At 48.4% G+C, this 17,646-nt stretch overlaps 2 protein-coding genes across 3 annotated transcripts in view; one reads left to right on the top strand and one right to left on the bottom strand.

The window, feature by feature from the left end:
- The first annotated feature begins 1,442 nt into the window (after positions 1 to 1,442).
- On the top strand, positions 1,443 to 7,357 carry Tmem106c (transmembrane protein 106C). The gene is made up of 8 exons (XM_042677587.1): positions 1,443 to 1,569; positions 1,974 to 2,188; positions 3,803 to 3,866; positions 4,334 to 4,493; positions 4,588 to 4,728; positions 5,183 to 5,232; positions 6,185 to 6,238; positions 7,010 to 7,357. Exons 2-8 carry the CDS (start codon positions 2,002 to 2,004, stop codon positions 7,104 to 7,106), a joined length of 753 nt encoding a protein of 250 aa, XP_042533521.1. The 5' UTR covers positions 1,443 to 1,569; positions 1,974 to 2,001; the 3' UTR covers positions 7,107 to 7,357.
- Positions 7,358 to 12,398: 5,041 nt separating this feature from the next.
- The window catches only part of Col2a1 (collagen type II alpha 1 chain), a 33,441-nt gene continuing 28,193 nt past the window's right edge, over positions 12,399 to 17,646 (bottom strand). For both annotated transcript variants that reach the window (XM_042677643.1, XM_042677644.1), the window contains 11 exons: positions 17,381 to 17,488; positions 17,233 to 17,286; positions 16,998 to 17,105; positions 16,715 to 16,768; positions 16,446 to 16,553; positions 16,168 to 16,221; positions 15,629 to 15,736; positions 14,766 to 15,054; positions 14,126 to 14,313; positions 13,552 to 13,794; positions 12,399 to 12,999 (listed from right to left, as the gene is read on the bottom strand). In XM_042677643.1, the coding sequence (XP_042533577.1) occupies positions 12,853 to 12,999; positions 13,552 to 13,794; positions 14,126 to 14,313; positions 14,766 to 15,054; positions 15,629 to 15,736; positions 16,168 to 16,221; positions 16,446 to 16,553; positions 16,715 to 16,768; positions 16,998 to 17,105; positions 17,233 to 17,286; positions 17,381 to 17,488 (1,461 nt within the window). In that variant the 3' untranslated portion in view covers positions 12,399 to 12,852. The remainder of the gene's footprint in view (positions 13,000 to 13,551; positions 13,795 to 14,125; positions 14,314 to 14,765; positions 15,055 to 15,628; positions 15,737 to 16,167; positions 16,222 to 16,445; positions 16,554 to 16,714; positions 16,769 to 16,997; positions 17,106 to 17,232; positions 17,287 to 17,380; positions 17,489 to 17,646) is intronic.

Genomic DNA, 17,646 nt, shown 5'->3' with positions numbered 1-17,646 from the left:
GTTTGAATCCTCGGCACCACATAAGCAGAAAAAGACAGAAGTGGCACTGTGGCTCAAGTGGTAGAGTGCTAGCCTTGAGCTGAAGAGCTGAGGGACAGTGCCCAGACCCAGAGTTCAGGCCCCATGACTGACAAAAATAAAAATAAAAAATACAAGATGGAGCCAGGTACCCATGGCTTATGCCTATAATCCTAGCTATTCAGGTGGCTGAGATCTAAAGCTCGTGGTTCAAAGCCATCCCAAGCAGAAAAGTCCTCATAAGACTCTTATCTCCAATGAACCACTCAAAAACCAGAAGTGGCACTGTGGCTCAAAGTGACAAAGTGCTAGCCTTGAGAAAAAAAAAAAAAAAAGCTCAGAGACAGTGCTCAGGCCCTAAGTTCAAGCCCCGTGACAGACCAAAAACAAACAAAAAACACCTAAGCTGGTATAGAACTTGCAAGGAAAGAAATGAAAAACAGATTTCAGGAAGGAGGTCATGTTGGGCAGAGTTGGGAGAAAGGAACCAATAGCTTCTTATTACTTCAGACAAAGCCCAGTGTGGAATTGGGTGCTGGTGGCTCACACCTGTGATCCTAGCTACTCAGGAGGCTAAGACTTGAGCATTATGGTTTGAAGCCTCCACAGAAAAGTGTATGAGAGTCTTATCTGCAATTAACCACCAAAAACCCAGAAATGGAGCTGTGACTTGCGTGGTAGAGCACCAGCCTTGAGTGAAAAAGCTAAAGGACAGTGCCCAGGCCTTGAGTTCAAGCCCCAGCACCAGCATGAAAGAATGAATTAATAGTGCCATATGGTCAATACAAGATGTAGCCAATCCAGATTAGAATTTCAAGAACCAACCCCCAAATGTATACATGCTATGCAAAAGCAACGGATGGTGCGTCTTTGATGCTTGCACACTCCCCTGAGTGTGTACCTGTGCTTAATAAAAGACTATAGAGCTCATGTCTGACTTTCTCTGAATGCTTCCTTGCAGCCAGAGTCAAGGCTCTGAGGCTGAGGTCCCTGCCACTGCAACGGGGAGGGACCTCTGCGTCCTCACACCCAGCAGCAGGGACACATCATCAAAACATGCATCCGGATCCTGTACCGGACCGCACCGAGAGCAGGTTCTTATGTGTTTGACTTGTTGGCATCGTCAGGGTCTACACAGCAGTGTCTACACAGCGTTGACCCCAGGTGCTGCCTATCTCCTCCACTCACAGAGGTAAATCGATCCACTTGCTCCCAGCTTTTTCTGGGGGAAAAGCCGAGCCACCCGGTCTCCCTGCTCAGCAAGCCGCACCCAAGCTGCACCTGGTGCCGCCCTCTATCGCCCTCTGCCGGTAAGGAGCGGACTCTGCCGCTACGCCGAGGCCGAAAAGCCGGGAGCTGCCAGAGTGCGCAGGCGCGAGCGCAGGTCGACGTCCCCCTCCCGACCCCAGCCTGCTGGCATTCTGCACATGCGCATCAAGTAGCGGCCAGCTGGGAGGGCTGGGGAAGACTGGTAACAAACGCGACCCAGTGAGGCAGGTGGCCGAAGGAGAGTGGTCCGGAGAGGAGCTGCCGGGAGTTTGTGCCCTAAAGGTCCGGGAACGTCAACGTTTGTCTCCCCCCCCACCCCCGGCGGCTTTGGGGCTGGGAATATCGCCTTTGATTGGTTGATTGATCTCTTTAGGCTGGGGGCGTGACCTCAGGGGGCCTCGGGGTGACCCCGAGGCCTGCCATGGACCCGGTGCTAGTTGTTTGTCCCCTGGTGGAGGACACCGAGTTTTCCGATGGCGGAGAGGAAGGGCCGGGGGTGGGCCGGATGGTGGGGGGGGGGGTCGGTGAGGGGCCGAGCAGGTATAGGGGGTGACATGTCAGGGTAAAGGATGGGGCGTCCTCCTACAACAGTGAGGATCTGGGTAGAACTTCTTGTATCTCCACTGGGCTTGCAGGAAGAAGTGGGTTGTTTTTGTGGCCTGATGTGTGTCTCCTCCTCGTTCTAGGACATGACCCAGGGGATCCAGCAAGGCCATGGGGTCTCAGCATTCTGCCTTGGCCCGACCACCCTCTTACCAGCAAAGGAGAGGAGAGGATGGGGAGGATTTGCTAGCCGATCCAGAGCAGGAAGAGGCCATCGCGCAGTTCCCCTACGTGGAGTTCACCGGGAGAGATAGCATCACCTGTCTGACGTGCCAGGGAACGGGCTACATCCCCACAGGTGAGACTCCCGAGTGATCAGGGAAGGGCTGGCTTCTCCAGCAAGAATCTCCCAAGGATTTCTCACACACATCTTCCCCCAACAGCTCTTCTCCTAAAGAGGAGAAAAATAGACTGGCCTGAATGGAGCTAAGCTTGGCTGACTTGATCAACTTGGGCAGATTTCACAACTTCCACTGTTCTCCTGTGTTTGAGAACTCTTTCTGTTCATGGCTTGTGCACTTCCATTCCTCTCCCCTGGCCCAGTTCAGTGGGATATTCATTTATGTTGTAAGATTTTGTTGACAGGCATCTTTATTTTTCTTTCCTCCCTTCCTTCCGCCTTCCCTCCCCTCCCTCTCCCTCCCATCACACACACACACACACTCTCTCTCTTTTTGTTTCCTTTTGTGCCAACGCTGGAGCTGGAGCTTGAACTCAGGGCCTTGTTTGGCCTATGTTTCTCTCAAGGCTGGTGCTCTACCACTTGAGCACCTCCAGTTCATCTTTTTGCTGGTTAATTGGAGATGAGTCTCATGGACTTCTCTGCCTGGGCTGGCATTGAACTATGATCCTCAGATCTGAGCCTCCTGAGTAGCTTAGATGATGACACTGAGCCATTTAGCATGCTACTCTGGAACCTTCTTTACCAGGAAGCAAAAGAATTACTAGCCGAAGGTATACACCGTGTGTCAGATATGGGGGAACACATGCTCAGAAGTAGAGACTGAATTCAGTAGAGGAATGCCTATTGCTAAATTGTCTTTCAGAAAGTTTTAACAGCTTAGATGGAGAGTCACCAAGTTTAGAACTGGTAAGAACCTCAGAAAACACTGAAAGCAAAACTTGGCTTTAGAAGAAACAGTAACCAGCGCCATGAGATAAAGCTGTGGTAATTTCTCAGCTGCCTTGGCAGCACTGGTAGCTTTTGCACAATTTGTGGCACTCTCTGGGTTTTTTTTCCTTTCATGTGTGTATGTGTGTATGAGTGCACATGCACATGCGTGTATGCACCAATACTAGGCTGTGCACTCAAGCCGTCTTGTCAAGACTGGCATTCTGTCACTTGCGCCACACCTTTAATTCCAGCCTTTTATCAGTTAAGTAGAGACCAGAGTCTGTCAGATTTATCTTCCTAGGCTGGGAAGTGATCATCATGTCTTAGCTTCCTGAGTAGTTAGGATTATAGGTATGAACCACCAGTACCTAGCATCCTTTTATGATTGTTGTTCATTAGACTTAAAATTTGAGATTAATTTGTTTTTTGTTTTGGGGGGTTGTATGTGTCCATCCTAGGGCTTGAACCCAAGGCTTAGGTGCTGTCCCTAAGCATTTTTGCTCAAGGCTAGAACTCTATCACTTGAGCCACAGCTCCACTTCTGGCTTTTTGGTGGTTAATTGGAGATACAAGTCTCATGGACTTTCCTGCCCAGGCTGGGTTCCAACTGTGATCCTCAGATCCCAGCCTCCTGAGTAGCTAAGATTATAAGTGTGAGCCACTGACACCTGGCCCAAGATGAATATTTTTGAAGCAATCACTCAAACAGATGTTTGCTGTAGTGGGCTGCCGTAAGGTGGGGTGAGAAGGAGCGTCCACACATGGGAGTTACAAAGGGAGTGTTTGGTTCTTTTCTAGAGCAAGTCAATGAATTGGTGGCCTTGATCCCCCACAGTGACCAGAGACTGCGTCCTCAGAGAACGTAAGTTCCCTGCCTCCTACCTGTTAACTCGCTTCTGTTCCCAGTTCCTTCTTACATGTGTGAATGCCAGGTAATTCTTAGAAAATTGCATCTATCCTTGTAAAATGTCCTATTTCTTTCATTGCTATTTACCCAAGCAGGGAAAATAGCAATAAATGCTATAAATGTTCTGCCTCCATCATGAACTGGGTAAAGAAACTTGAGGCTAAACATGTCCTAAGGGCCAAATAAAGAGATGGGTATCCTGGGAGGGAAGGAAATGTCTAGGAAAGGCACAGATGAGCTTCTCAGGGTGCAAACAATGTTTCCATGGGTTTAGAAAGACTTCTTGCCTTGTCTGTGGTTCCTGAGTCTTTGGACTCTGTTTGGACTCTCCTCCAGTTTTGAGTTTTATATTAACTTTTAACTGCTTCCAACCTTGATATCTGACTGCCCAGTTGGTCACATGCGTGTGTGCTTTACTGCAGTAAACAGTATGTCCTTCTGTCGGTCCTACTGTGTCTCCTGGCATCCGGTCTGGTGGTCTTCTTCCTGTTCCCACATTCAGTCCTTGTGGATGATGATGGCATCAAAGTGGTGAAAGTGACGTTTAACACACAGGACTCCCTTGTGATCCTCGCCATCACGGTATAACACTGGCTCTCTCTTTCTCTGTTGAGCACTTTCCAATCTAGGATCCAGGATGTTTTTCACCCTTGTTTCCTTCCTTGCCCTGATACAGGCCACACTGAAGATCAGGAACTCCAACTTCTACCCCGTGGCTGTGACCAGTCTGTCCAGCCAGGTTCAGTACATGAACACAGTGGTTGGCACACATGTGACTGCTAATGCGTCCCTCATCCCCCCGCGGAGTGAGCAGCTGGTAGGTGTTGCTTTCTGGGTCCCTGCCCCTAAGCCTACAGTGAGAGGAGGAAGAAAGAAATGCCACAGTCTGCCTGTTTGTTTTTTTCCCTTTTCCTCTCCTCATTTGCACTTGAGAAAGATCTGATGGGCTCTGAAATTACGAGCAGTTGTTCACATGTGCATATATGGGGGGAAATGGCATGTAACTATTCAGGGAACAATATTGTTTGTAAGAAAAAACAGGCCTGCCATGATGTGCCAGAGAGATGCTATATTCAGTCTAAGGGTCATTAGCCTATCAAAAGCAAAGAGATTGGAAGTATTTATTAGAGGCTCTGTGGACTGTCATGGGAGTCTTGGGGACATATTTACACATTTTGAAAATTATCTCAGGCCTGTGGGTTTCAGGCCTATAGTGCTGCACCATGTGAAGCCTGTTTCACTGCTGACGGATGCCATTGCCTTTTTTCCAGGTGAATTTCACAGTGAAGGCTGAGATGGGAGGACCCTATTCCTATGTATAGTAAGAACAATGCTTGTTTATGTGTGCTCTTGACCAGAGGAAAAGATTGGGAGCTCTGTTCAATTAACTGAGGCCTGGCCCTCCTGATCTAAATACCCAGCCTTTGGTACCATAGGCTCCCTAGCTTTATTTATCTAGAGATTCTTTTAGAACAGATATCAACTCACAGGAGAATGAATTCCCAAAAGAGAATGTTATGCCACTAGAAACATTACTGGGCCATAGTGTTCATGGTTTTTGTTGTTGATTTTAATCGATCACAGGGTTTGAACTCAGGACCTGGGTGCTATTCCTGAACTTTTTCACTCAAAGCTAGAACTCTACCACTTTCAGCCATAGCACTACTTCTGGTTTTCTGGTAATTGATTGGAGATAAGAGTCTCATGGACTTTCCTGACTGGGTTGGCTTTGAACTGAGACTCTCAGATCTCAGGCTCCTAAGTAGCTAGGATTATAAGTGTGAGCCACTGGTGCTCAGCTGTTCATGGGTTTTAAAAAGAAAAAAAAAAAGCTAGGTTCCAGTGGCTCATGCATATGCCTATAATTGTAGCTACTCAGAAGCCTGAGGTCTGAGGATCATAGTTTGAATCCAGCCAGAGCAGGGAAGTCCATGAGACTCTTATCTACAATAAACTACCAGAAAAGTCAGAGGTGGGGCTGTGGCTCAAGTGGTAAAGCTCCAGATTTGAGCAAAAGAAGCTCAAGGACAGCACCCGGCCCCTGTCTTCAAGCCCCAGGACAGGCAAAACAAACCAAAACAAAAAAACACCTCATCCTGATGCAGAAAAAATGGTATTTGTGGCCAACAACTAGCAGACCAGCCAGTGCTTGAGTCAGAGGGTGGGTCCCAGGGAGAAGACTTGCCACAAAGACACGGGCAGGGCAACTCCATCCTCTTTCTACTGATCCTCTTGGATTCAAAGTCACCGTGTCCATATTCACTGTTTGGCAGCTTCTTCTGTACAGTTCCAGGTATCCTGGTGCACAACATCGTGATCTTCATGAGGTATGTCTCTTGGTTCCCTCTCCTGGTGACCTTGAAGTGGACCTATACTACCAGGTCCTGTGGGCTTACATCATTTCCCCAGTGCCTTACAGCACACATGCCAAAGAGCCTCAGGATGCTTCCTGTGTGGAGTCCATGATCACAAGTCACTGACTTCCCAGTCAAGCATGCATTTTTCTCCATGAAAGAGTCTAAACACGTAGCGACCCCCTTACAGTCCTAGTGAGACCTGGGCAGAGCTTTCTCAGGGTATATACATAGAGGGTGTGTGACCAGTTATACACACATTACCACGTTATGGACCTTTTCAGGTTATTCTTAGGACTGTTAGCTTTTCAGGTGACAGGCTCTGCTATAGACATTTGAAATATAAGGATTCTTAGGAGTATTGACATTTGGGATCAGACAGACCGTTCTTCCTTGTAGAATACATTTCTGTACATTGTAGGATGTTTAATGGCATTCTAGTTTCTTCCTACTAGCTGGTAAGACTCCTCACCCTCAGCCTTCCTCAACTGTAACAATTCAAAGTACTTCCAGATATTTCCAGAAGTCCCCTATGGGTAAAGTGATCCCTGGTAAGAACCATTTATTTAGAAAGTCACCTATGACAACACATCTTTAGCCATGGAAAGAGCCTCTATCCTCCAGATAATATAAATGTGAAGATACATGCCTAGGGTCCAGATGGGTGATGGGGCTTGGACTTAAAGGAAACTCTTTGGGTGATTTTTCTTGTTGATTTTTATCTCTTGGTTTTCTTTTCCCTAGGACTTCAGTGAAGATTTTGTATATTGGCCTCACAACCCAGAGCTCCCTGGAGACACATCACTATGTGGACTGTGGAGCGAATTCCACAGTTGTGTAGCACGTGCTCTTGGCCAAAGTAACTGTGGTAGTAGCCAGCACCTGTTCCCAGGGCCCCAGCTCTGTGCCAGCTGTACATTGCATGAGTAGAAAAGGAATCAGTTCTCTCAAGTCCCAGCAAACAGCCTCCTGCCACACGGGGGCAGCGGCTCTTAACAACACCAAGTACATTTCTCACAATCAGCAGGAACACAACCCAGTGCCTAGTTTATACCAAGCAAATAGCACTCAATAAAAGTTTGAAGATTTTAATTCAGGTCTTTTTGCAGCTGTTCTTAAGCATTGTAAGCTAAAACCATAGCAGGGTCTAGGTTGTCAGACTAGAGGTACATGGAGGGAGGTCTATAGATATAGCTGAGGACGCAGCCATGCCTGATCTGCGAGGAGAGCACAGACTCACTCAGTATGGACACTTGTTTTTCCTGTTCCCTAGGAGCGTTTTTTTTTTTTTTTCCTGTGTGTGTACATGTGCGTGCATGCATGCATGCACGTGTACGTGCTGGTACTGGGGCTTGAACTCTCCTTTGGCTCTTTCACTCACAGCTGGTACTCCACCACTTCAGCCACATCTGGCTTTTTGGTGGGTGGCTAAGAGTCTCATAGATTTGTCTGCCTGGTCTGGCTTTGAACCAATATTCTCAAAACTCAGGCTCCTGAGTAGGATTATAGGCATGAGCCATAAATGCCCAGCTCCCAGAATATTTTTAAAACAACAGTTGTGCCAGGAAAGGTGACTCCTACCTGTACTCCCAGCAACTTAGGAGGCAGTGGTAGGAGAATTTCAAGTTTGAGGCCAGACTAGACAAAAGATAACAATACCGTCTCAAACAATTAAAAGGTAAAATCTAAAAGGGCTTGGAGCATAACCCAAATGGTAGAGTGCTTACATCACACCTTGGCTCAGTCCCCAGTACTGAAAAATACAAAAACAAAAAGGTAAAGGATTTTCTTCCTATTAAAAAGATAATGTTTCTACTAAGAGTTTATATAAGGCTTGATTCTCTCCATCCATCAGTGGGAACTTGGATTGGAGATGTGATAGAAAAATAAACTCTGCTTTTGATTCATCTCTGTCTCCTGGGCCCTGATGGGTTCATAGTTCTGGGGAATCAGAGCATGGCTGCCTAAGTGCACATGATGCACTTTGGGGAGGGAAGAGAAAAGAGTTAGTAAACACATGGTGTCTACCTATCTGAGCACCTGTTAGAACAACACAAGGCTGCCCTGGTGCTCTTCCCAAATAGAGCATGCAGCACCTCTTAGAAGTCTAAAGAGGTAGGGCAGACATGCCCAGTGTGAGAAGCTACTTACCTAAGAGGAATTCGCCTCCAGCCCCATCTGGCTTTACTCCTGAAAACCTGGTTAGAGGGGGATTTTTGTTTGTTGGTTTGTTTTTTAGAAAGGTTTCTTGATGGGGCACTTGTGGCTCATGCCTGTAATCCTAGCTACTTAGGAGGCTACGATCTGAGAATTGTGGTTCAAAGCCTGACCAGGAAAGTGAGAGGCTCTTATTTCCAATTAACTACCAAAAGCCAGAAGTAAATCTGTTACTCAAGTGGTAGAGTGCTAGCCTTGAGCAAGAGAAACTCAGGGATAATACCCAGGCCCTGAATTCAAGCCCCAGGACCAGCATACACACAAAAAAAGTACTTCCACTACATCCAGTGTCTGAGACACAGGAGCGTGGGTTGCAGTTATAAGAGGGCAGAGAACACAGAAGCTTGAGTGGTCAGGTGCGAGATGGACTCTAGCTTTCCACAGAGGCTTCAAGAAACACCAGCAGAGCAGCGTAGAATGGCAGGGCCTGTACATTAGGTAATGTCCTCGTTCTCTTAGCTTGGCTTTTTGCTACTTGCTTAATGTTTGCTCTGCAAACATGCCAGGTTTTATGACTGGCTGACAGTAGCCATGATCGAGTTGCTCCATAGCAGGGTTGAACACTGGCGTCCCAGAGTCAGCTGAGCTATGTGATGTGTGCACAGCAGTGGCAGCAATGGTGACAGTGACGAGTTATAAAGCAGCAGCAGCTCCCATTGCCAAGGGCGTTGCTCTTGGTTTTATCATGGGGGCTATCAATTCTTGAACAACAACAAAAATAAATCTAGCATTTTCTCTTTAACAGTCGTGTAGATTAGAAAGGAGAGTAGTGGATTCATGTGTGACTTCGTTACCATTGTTTTTCCAGCCGATTGAAATGAGGAATGTGCCTTGGAGGTGAGGCTTTGCTGGAGATTATGTCTGGGTTCCAGCGACTCACCCCTATAATCCTAGCTAGTCATGAGATCCGAGCATCACAGTTCAAAACCAGCCCAGGGTAGTCAACTCTAAGAGACTCTTATCTCCAGTTAACCACCAAAAAGCTGGTGTGGTTGAAGTGGTTTGAGTGCTGGCCTTGAGTAGGAAAAGACAAGAACATAAGGCCCGGAGTTCAAGTCCCAATGCCAGCACAAAAACAAAAAAAAGAACAACTATTGAGAGCCTGGTGTATGCCAAAGATCACAATTTCTGTTGTGTTTTGTCCAAAGTTGAAGCTAGAAGTTTATAAGTCCATCACAAGCCTTTCATGCTCATCAGGCCTATGTTGCCTCCACCAGCTATTCTGCAGCCCTGCCCCACGGTAGGACTTCCGAGATCTCTAGGTCACCTGTACAACAATTTACTCATAAGTCAGCCTATTTGCTAAAAGCTCTGCATCCATCAATAGGACTTTGATTTTTGCCTAGGCAGAATAGTCATTCTTTCCCATTATAAATATAATTCTTGCCGGGCTGGTAGTTTCTACCTAGAATCCTACACAGGAAGCTGAGATCTGAGGATCCAGAGTCGAAAGCCAGCTAGAGAGTGCTCTCAGACTGGTAGAGTCTTATCTCACAGTTAACCGGCAAAAATCTCCAAGTGGAGCTGTGGCTCAAATGTAGAGCACCAGCCTTGACCAAGAAAGCTAGGGGACAGTGTCCAGGCCTTGAGTTCAGGCCCAGCACTGGTACAAAAAATAAAAATAAATAATTCATTCCTCATTACCTTGTTGACACTCCTTTACAATTCTGTTCTTTTAGTTGCTTAGTGGGTGACTCTATTTCACAAATTATCCTTTCATTTACTGTGAATCCAGAGGACTGGAGAGGAAGGTAAGTCTTGCATGGAGTTCAGGCAGCTGGCTCTTAGCGTACAGCCTTTTGACACCAGATACTTTCATAGAGAGGAGGAAATATTAAGCCTGGAAAAGTAACCTGATAGAACCCTCATGTCTAGCCACCCCATTCACTCATCCTGCTGGCACGGAAATTTGACAGGTTCTGACCAGAGAGACCCTCTGCATAAGCAATCTGGGGGATTAGCCATGACTCTGTTTAGGACTAAGCAACAGTAGCTAGTACAGCACTGTCAAGCAGGATGTACTTTAAGACTTCGTCTTCCATGCCCCCACCTGGGATTCTTCTGCATCCAGATGTGTCCTTTAGAGATCCTTGTGTTAAAAGCTTGGTCCCAGGATGATGCTATGAGAAGGTACTGGAACTTAGATTGGGCCTAGAGGGAGATCTCTCCATCCAACCCTGGGAACACTTGCTATTATTTGCAGGTTTTACTGGGCATTCAGGACGTAGATGAGCTGCAAGCGGTCAGCCATGTGCACCATGACTCCTCTTGCAGATGTCTAAGTGGTCACAACCTACTGGATTTGTTTATTCTAAGTAGGAAGCTCTAACCTAGAAGGAAGCAGCCTTGAATTGACAGGTTGGAACCATCCATCTCTTTAGCACCACCTATTCATTTAGGGCAGGTTTCACAATCATCTCCCTTACTCACCCTTCTCACTGGGTAGAAGGGTTGTTTACTTTTTAATTATGAAATATCTAGTCCCTTTGTTTTTTGAGTGGAGGGCAATCCTGGCACTTGAACTCTGGGCCTGGGTGCTGTTCCTGAGCTTTTGTGCTCAAGGCTAGCACTCTATAACTTGTACCACTTCCAGCCTCTTTTGGTAACTAATTGGAGATAAGAGTTTCACAGACAACACACACCTGCCCCCTTCCCTTCCCCCCCTCCCACCTCCTGCCAAGGCTGCCTTTGAACAATGATCCTCAGATAATAGCTTCCTGAATAGCTAGGATTATAGGTGTGAGTCACTGGCACCCTGCTAAACTACCTGCTCTTAACTGTATATCTTCATTGATTATGGTTTTATTTTACTACAAATTGGTCCTTTTAAGATACACTTCATTTAACTTAAGTTTACATCAGAAATTGGGCATTGATATAAACAAATCCAATTTAAAAAACTTTTAGTAATTTTTATTGTTTCTTGAATAGAAAAATCCATCAATTTTCATCTTAAAAGAATGGGAGAAAGATGAGAGAAAGGGGTAGAAAAGTTCATGACTCTCTAGTTTGTCTTCTGTGCCAGACAGCTTTGGAAGTTTGTTTTACGAAGTATTGCTGTCATGGATTCTAACTGGTTTCCTGTCTCTTATCCATGATACATCTTTGCCACCATGGCCCTCTAGTGGAAAAGTGAATAGCTTGCTTATCTCTGACACACATATCCAAGGTATTGGAAAGCAAGGGACACCAGGTGGGAGGGAAAATGGGAAAACTGATTTATTTACTTATTTATTTCTTTTATGGGAGCTTGAACTCAAGGCCTAGGCACTTCCCTTAGTTTTTTTGCTCAAGGCTAGTGCTCTAGCACTTGAGCCACATTTCCACTTCTATTTTTTGTTTTTGTTTTTTTTTGGGGGGGGGGGGGGTTGCTGATTAATTGGAAATATCTTAGAATCTCATGGCCTTTCCTGCCTAGGCTGGCTTCAAACCTCAATCCCCTAATCATAACCCTCTGTCAGTTCCTACAGTACCCAGAAGGCTGTTCATTCTTTTTTTCTGGTTGGGGGTCCGGTCGTGGGGCCTGACCTCTGGGCCTGGGCGCTGTCCCTCAGCTCTTCAGCTCAAGGCTAGCGCTCTACCACTTGAGTCACAGCGCCACTTCCGGCTTTTTTCTTTTTGCTTATGTGGTGCTGAGGAACTGAACCCAGGGCCTCAGGCATGCAAGGCAAGCGCTCTACCACTGAGCCACCTTCCCAGCCCCGAGGCTGTTCATTCTTAAGTCTGGTTCATTCAGAGGAGGTATGTAGAAGCTTTCAGAGTAGCTCCAGGAAGCCAGAGTGGAACCAAGAGAGATAGGAGAAGACAGCAGCACAAAAAGAAAAAAAAAAAAAAACAGGAAAAGGCCAGAGAACCACATCTGTGCCTGAGAATCAAGGATTAATGCAAAACAAGAACAAAGCAACATCCATGTGTACTTTCCAATAATTTTTTTAATTTTTTCATATCAATTGATGTTTTAAAAAATACAGAGGTGTTTGACACAGAATAGCACCATTGTATAGGACACATAGTTCCTGTGCCCAGCACCTGTTGGAGGGGGGCGGGTCTTCTGGCCTGGGCTGTGGGCAGTCACTCAGGGGGGGTGTTTGACTCACATCAGTTAATTTCCTGCCTCTGCTTTGACCCAAAGGTCGTACAGGAAGACAATAAATAAATAGAACACCGAGATTTTTATTTTGCAGTCTGCCCAGTTCAGGTCTCTTAGAAAGAGGGGGAGAATAGTTGAAACTGTGAAGTTGGGATGAATGGACATCGGTCAGGTCAGCCATTCAGTGCAGAATCCTAGGGTGACTGAGATTGGAAAGTACTTAGGTCCTTTGGGTTTGCAATGGATTGTTTTTTTGTTTTTTTTTTCCTTGATTCGGGTTTTACAAGAAGCAGACAGGTCCTATGTCCACACCAAATTCCTGCTCAGGCCCTCCGATGTCCATGGGTGCAATGTCAATGATGGGGAGGCGTGAGGTCTTCTGTGACCGGTACTCGATGACAGTCTTGCCCCACTTACCAGTGTGTTTCTAGGGACAAAGAGAGAGCATGTTACTCAGTCGATGCATTGCAATCCAGTGATGGCTGCTTGGGATACCCAAAATCAGCCACCACAATGTGTGAACCATAGTGGATGCGCCCCCAGACACTTCAGGGCTTGTCAAAATCTCCAGTGTCTGTCCCTCCTCTACTTTCCTGCTTCTCTCCCATGGTAAGCTCCCATGGTGATCTTCAAATCTCTCTCTCTCTCTTTTCCTCCCTCCCTTCTTCCTTCCTTTCCTCCTTCCCTCTTTCCCTTTTTCTTCCCTTCCCTCCCACCCCCTCTTCCCCTCTCACATGCCCATACCATTACATAAGCACTGTCACAGAAGTGGCTAAGCACGCTGCATAGGGCCTTATTTCTCCTGAGCCAGGACACTCATAGAACACTATGTAGCTTTCCCTCACCTGCCAAAGCATCTCAGTATGCCCCTCCCACTCAAGTCTCTGATCATCCCATCACTCTAGGAGCAGGACTGACCCACAGTCCTAGGCAAGCCAGACCCTGAGCAGAGAGAGAGGTCCAGACACCCCTCACTCACCGTGCAGCCATCCTTCAGGGCGGTGTATGTGAACCTGCTGTTGCCCTCAGCCCTCATCTCTACATCATTGGAGCCCTGGATGAGCAAGGCCTTCTTGAGGTTGCCAGCTACTTCATCCAGGTAGGCAATGCTGTTCTTGCAGTGGTAGGTGATGTTCTGGGAACCCTCGGTGGACAGCAGGCGCAGGAAGGTCATCTGGACATTGGCGGTGTTGGGAGCCAGGTTGTCATCTCCATAGCTGAACTGTAGGGACACAAAGCCAGGGTGTCAGACCTGGGAGCCAGAATTGGTGGAGATCAGGGACTACAGGTATGCTAGCTGTTCAGGGCTCCTCAGAGCTTGAAGATGGTGCAGGGGTGGCAGAGAGCTGGAAAGACATTTCTGCTTTCAGGAAAAGGAGAAAAAACTCAAATGGATTTCTTTTCTAACTCTAAATGGGGGTGGGAGGATACTTGTCCTCTTCTCCCCTTCCTCTCAAGCGGTGGAGAATATGAAGGAGATAGCTAAAAACATCCAAGGAGAAAGCAGAGAAAGTTCAAGCAGTCAGTTCAGACAGAAACACCCAGACACTCACATGGAAGCCACCATTGATGGTTTCTCCAAACCAGATGTGTTTCTTCTCCTTGCTCTTGCTGCTCCACCAGTTCTTCTTGGGCACACTTGCTGGGTTGGGGTAGACGCAGGTCTCGCCTGTCTCCATGTTGCAGAAAACCTTCATGGCATCCAAGGTACAGCCCTGGTTGGGGTCAATCCAGTAGTCTCCTGCAGGGGAGAGTTGGGACTCCATCAGCCTCAGAGTCAAAGGCCAAAGAAGGCTGAACTGGGCTGGCCAGGAATGTTGAGGGGCCACAGGAAAACCAGGGAGTAGGAGGGCTGGTCTCATGAAGAGAGGGGAGATGGGAAGGCACGGGGAAACAGGGGGAGAGGGGGAGATCTAGATGGACAATTTCAGGCTAAAAGCTAAAATTGGCCCAAGCCAAAAATTGCAAGAGCAGTGCCCCCTGTTGGGTGGAATCCAGCCTGAAGTCACTTCCTGCCATGGCAGGACTCTAGCTATTCTGTTGTAGGATGGTGAAGCAACCATCTATTAGAAACTTCCCAGTCTGTTTCTCCCTTATACTGAGGACATCTCTGCCTTGCTGTTGATGGTGGTTGGGCTCGGTGGGCTGACTTTCCCCTTTCTAGGGATGGGGCCCCTGTCCTCCTAGGCTTACCGCTCTTCCACTCTGGATGGCAGAGTTTCAGGTCACGGCAGGTGCGGGCAGGATTCTTGCGGGAACCCTCAGGACTGCGAATGCTCTCGATCTGGTTGTTGAGTGACTTGAGTGTGGCATCTACCTCAACATCATGTTGTCTCAGATTACCAGCTGCCTGGTCAGCTCGCATGTACTGCAGGGGGTCAGGACCCTTCTCTCTCTGGCCTAGGCCGGCAAAGGCGGACATGTCGATACCAGGGCCAGGGGGACCTGGAGGACCAGGGGGTCCAGGATTTCCAGGAGGACCCTGCAGCAGGAAATGAAGAGATTAGCCAGCAATGGTGGAGAGGAGCCCATCTGGGCCTATCCCCATCCTCTATAGTGTGTATTAGCAGATCCTCTTGACAGGGCTGGAGGTAGTAGGCCAGGCCCCAAAACAAAACCCTTAGCAGTTTCTTCTTTTTTCTTCCTGGCCCCTGGTTTCTGTCTCTGAACACCAATTGTGTATCTTCCGACCCTCTGAGGGGACCTCAGCATAAAGGATGCATTCTGACACCCCCCCCCCCAAAAAAAAAGAATCCCTGAGCTGGGTGCTGATGGCTCATACCTGTAATCCTAGCTATCAGGAGGCTAAGATTGAAGGATTGTAATTGAAAGCCACCCCAGGCAGGATTATTGGTGAGATTCTTATCTCCAATTAAACAACAAAAAGCCAAAAGTGGCTCAAGTGGTAGAGCGCTAGCTTTGAGCACTAGCTCAGGGACAGTGCTCAGGTCCTGAATTTGAGCCCCTAGATCAGCACGTGCACACACCACTCACACACAAATCCCTGAGCACCAGAAAGAGGCTGGGGAGAGCACAGAAGGAATCAGGATACTCACAGCAGGGCCAGTTTCGCCTGAACGTCCACGAGGACCAGGAGGCCCAATGGGACCAGGGATTCCATTAGCGCCATCTTTGCCAGAGGGACCCACAGGACCAGGTGGACCCTACATATCAGGAGAGAAGGGATGGTGATTAAAGAATGGGCCTCCCGGGTTAAGGAGCTGTTTGGCTGGATAGGTGGCCAGTATGGTGGTACCAGCTACCCTGTCCTCATTACTTAGGCATAGACTCTCTTAAACTTGCTCAAGGACAGTCAGTGGGCACCATGGCGCCTCCCCTCCTACATGCCTCTTTGTTCTATTTTTTTTAAGAAGGAATCAGTATCTGATACTTTTGCTCATTGGCTGGAGCACTACCACCTGAGCCATGCCTCCAATCCCCTAAGCTCCTGTTCGCCTAATCTGTTACCAGGGTACGAACAGTGAAGCTGCTTTTTCTTCATCACCTGTGACCTCAGATACTTTCTCAGGGTGCTTCCTGAGTGAGGACAACTGAGCTCCAACACCCCCCCCCCCCACATCTCCATGTCACTCACCCGAGGGCCAGAAGGACCAGCAGGACCAGAAGCACCTTGGTCTCCAGAAGGACCCTGTGTGGAAGGAAGTGACAGATGTCAGCTCAGGCAGACATAGGGATACATCCACCTTGGGAGTGAGGAGCAGGGGTGTGTCCTCAGCCCGCTGCCTCTTCTCTCCCTTCCACCTCCCTGGGGGGAACCTCAGAGTTTCTAAGGATGTCTTAGCCACAGGGGCAGCTCAGGAGGGGCGTTAAGCAGCAGGAAGGCTTGGCATAGCACCCTACAGTGACACTTACGGGAGGGCCCGGAAGACCCTGAAGGCCAGTGAAGCCACGATGTCCCTTCACTCCCCTTTCACCAGGCTCTCCAGAGTCTCCTTTGTCACCTCGGGGGCCTTGAGGGCCCTGGGAACAAGACAGACATGGATTGGATTAGTTCAGGGCCAGAAATTCTCTGTATCCCCCCTGAGCCAAGGAGTTGCAAGAAGGGCCACAGGGTCCTTGTGGCTCTCTGGCCCTGCCTTGGGTGGGAGAGGGGACCCAGCACAGGAAGCAATGATACTTACTGGGATTCCTCGGGCTCCAGCTGGTCCTGAGGGTCCCATGGGGCCTTGTGCACCCTATGAGGACAGAGTGAGCGTAGTGTCAGAGAAAAGTCAGGATGGCTTTCCTCTGCATCTGTCTCAGGGCTGGGCACCAAGGCTGCTGCCCCTCATTCCCTCCATTTAGGGAATTCCTCTGGCTCCCCGCATTAGGTCAAGAGGGCAGGGAGGGGCAACCATGGGATTCTCCTGTGTCATTCAGCCACCCTCCTCACCCCTGACTTTACTGGATTTGGGGGGTACTCACAGCCTCTCCTCTGTCTCCCTGCTTTCCAGTTGGGCCAGCAGGGCCAGGAGAACCAGGGGGGCCAGGGGCTCCAGGAGCTCCCAGGGCACCAGTCTCACCACGATCACCCTATCAGGAGAGAGGTCTCAGGTTCAGAGAACGTTCCAGATGGAGCAAAGACAGAAGATCTTGCAGAATGTGATGAGGCTGACTCCAGCTGTTAGGTCTCCTTCGTCCTCGCACATCAGATACTCACCTTGACTCCAGCTGCGCCATCTCTACCAGGGGGGCCATCAGCACCAGGACTGCCCTGAACAGAAAGAAGTAAGAATGTAGTTAGAGCTGCTCCCTGCACAGAGGCCCTCTCCCAAGGCAGAGCCACCCCAGGATGGGTCCTTGCTTACCTCTCGTCCAGGTTCACCTGCAGGACCTGTCAGGCCAGGAGGCCCCACGGGACCAGGGGGGCCTCGGTCTCCAGATGCACCAGGGGCACCCTGCTTGCCAGGCTCACCCTGGAAGGACAGAGATCTTTGAGTGTACGTGCTAGCATCCTCGTCCAGTGCTGTACTGCCCCCTTCAGGGGATAGGGCTGGTAAAGGGGGGCAGTTTCTGACAGTGTTGCATGAGTGGAAACTTCAGGACAACGTTTTGTTTTGTTTTTTGTTTTTTT

This window comes from Dipodomys spectabilis, unplaced genomic scaffold (assembly GCF_019054845.1).
Source record: "Dipodomys spectabilis isolate Male_0828 unplaced genomic scaffold, ASM1905484v1 ptg000039l, whole genome shotgun sequence".
Taxonomy (NCBI): domain Eukaryota; kingdom Metazoa; phylum Chordata; class Mammalia; order Rodentia; family Heteromyidae; genus Dipodomys; species Dipodomys spectabilis.
Note: the sequence above shows the minus strand (reverse complement) of the source record. Positions and strands in the feature narration are given on the sequence as shown.

What these genes read in the sequence shown, in the direction of transcription:
- Tmem106c (XM_042677587.1), top strand. Translation starts at nt 2,002, where the DNA reads ATGGGGTCTCAGCATTCTGCCTTGGCCCGACCACCCTCTTACCAGCAA. An exon ending in AGACTGCGTCCTCAGAGAAC is followed by an intron (nt 3,867 to 4,333) that starts GTAAGTTCCCTG and finishes GCTTTACTGCAG; the next exon opens with TAAACAGTATGTCCTTCTGT. An exon ending in CCCCGCGGAGTGAGCAGCTG is followed by an intron (nt 4,729 to 5,182) that starts GTAGGTGTTGCT and finishes CCTTTTTTCCAG; the next exon opens with GTGAATTTCACAGTGAAGGC.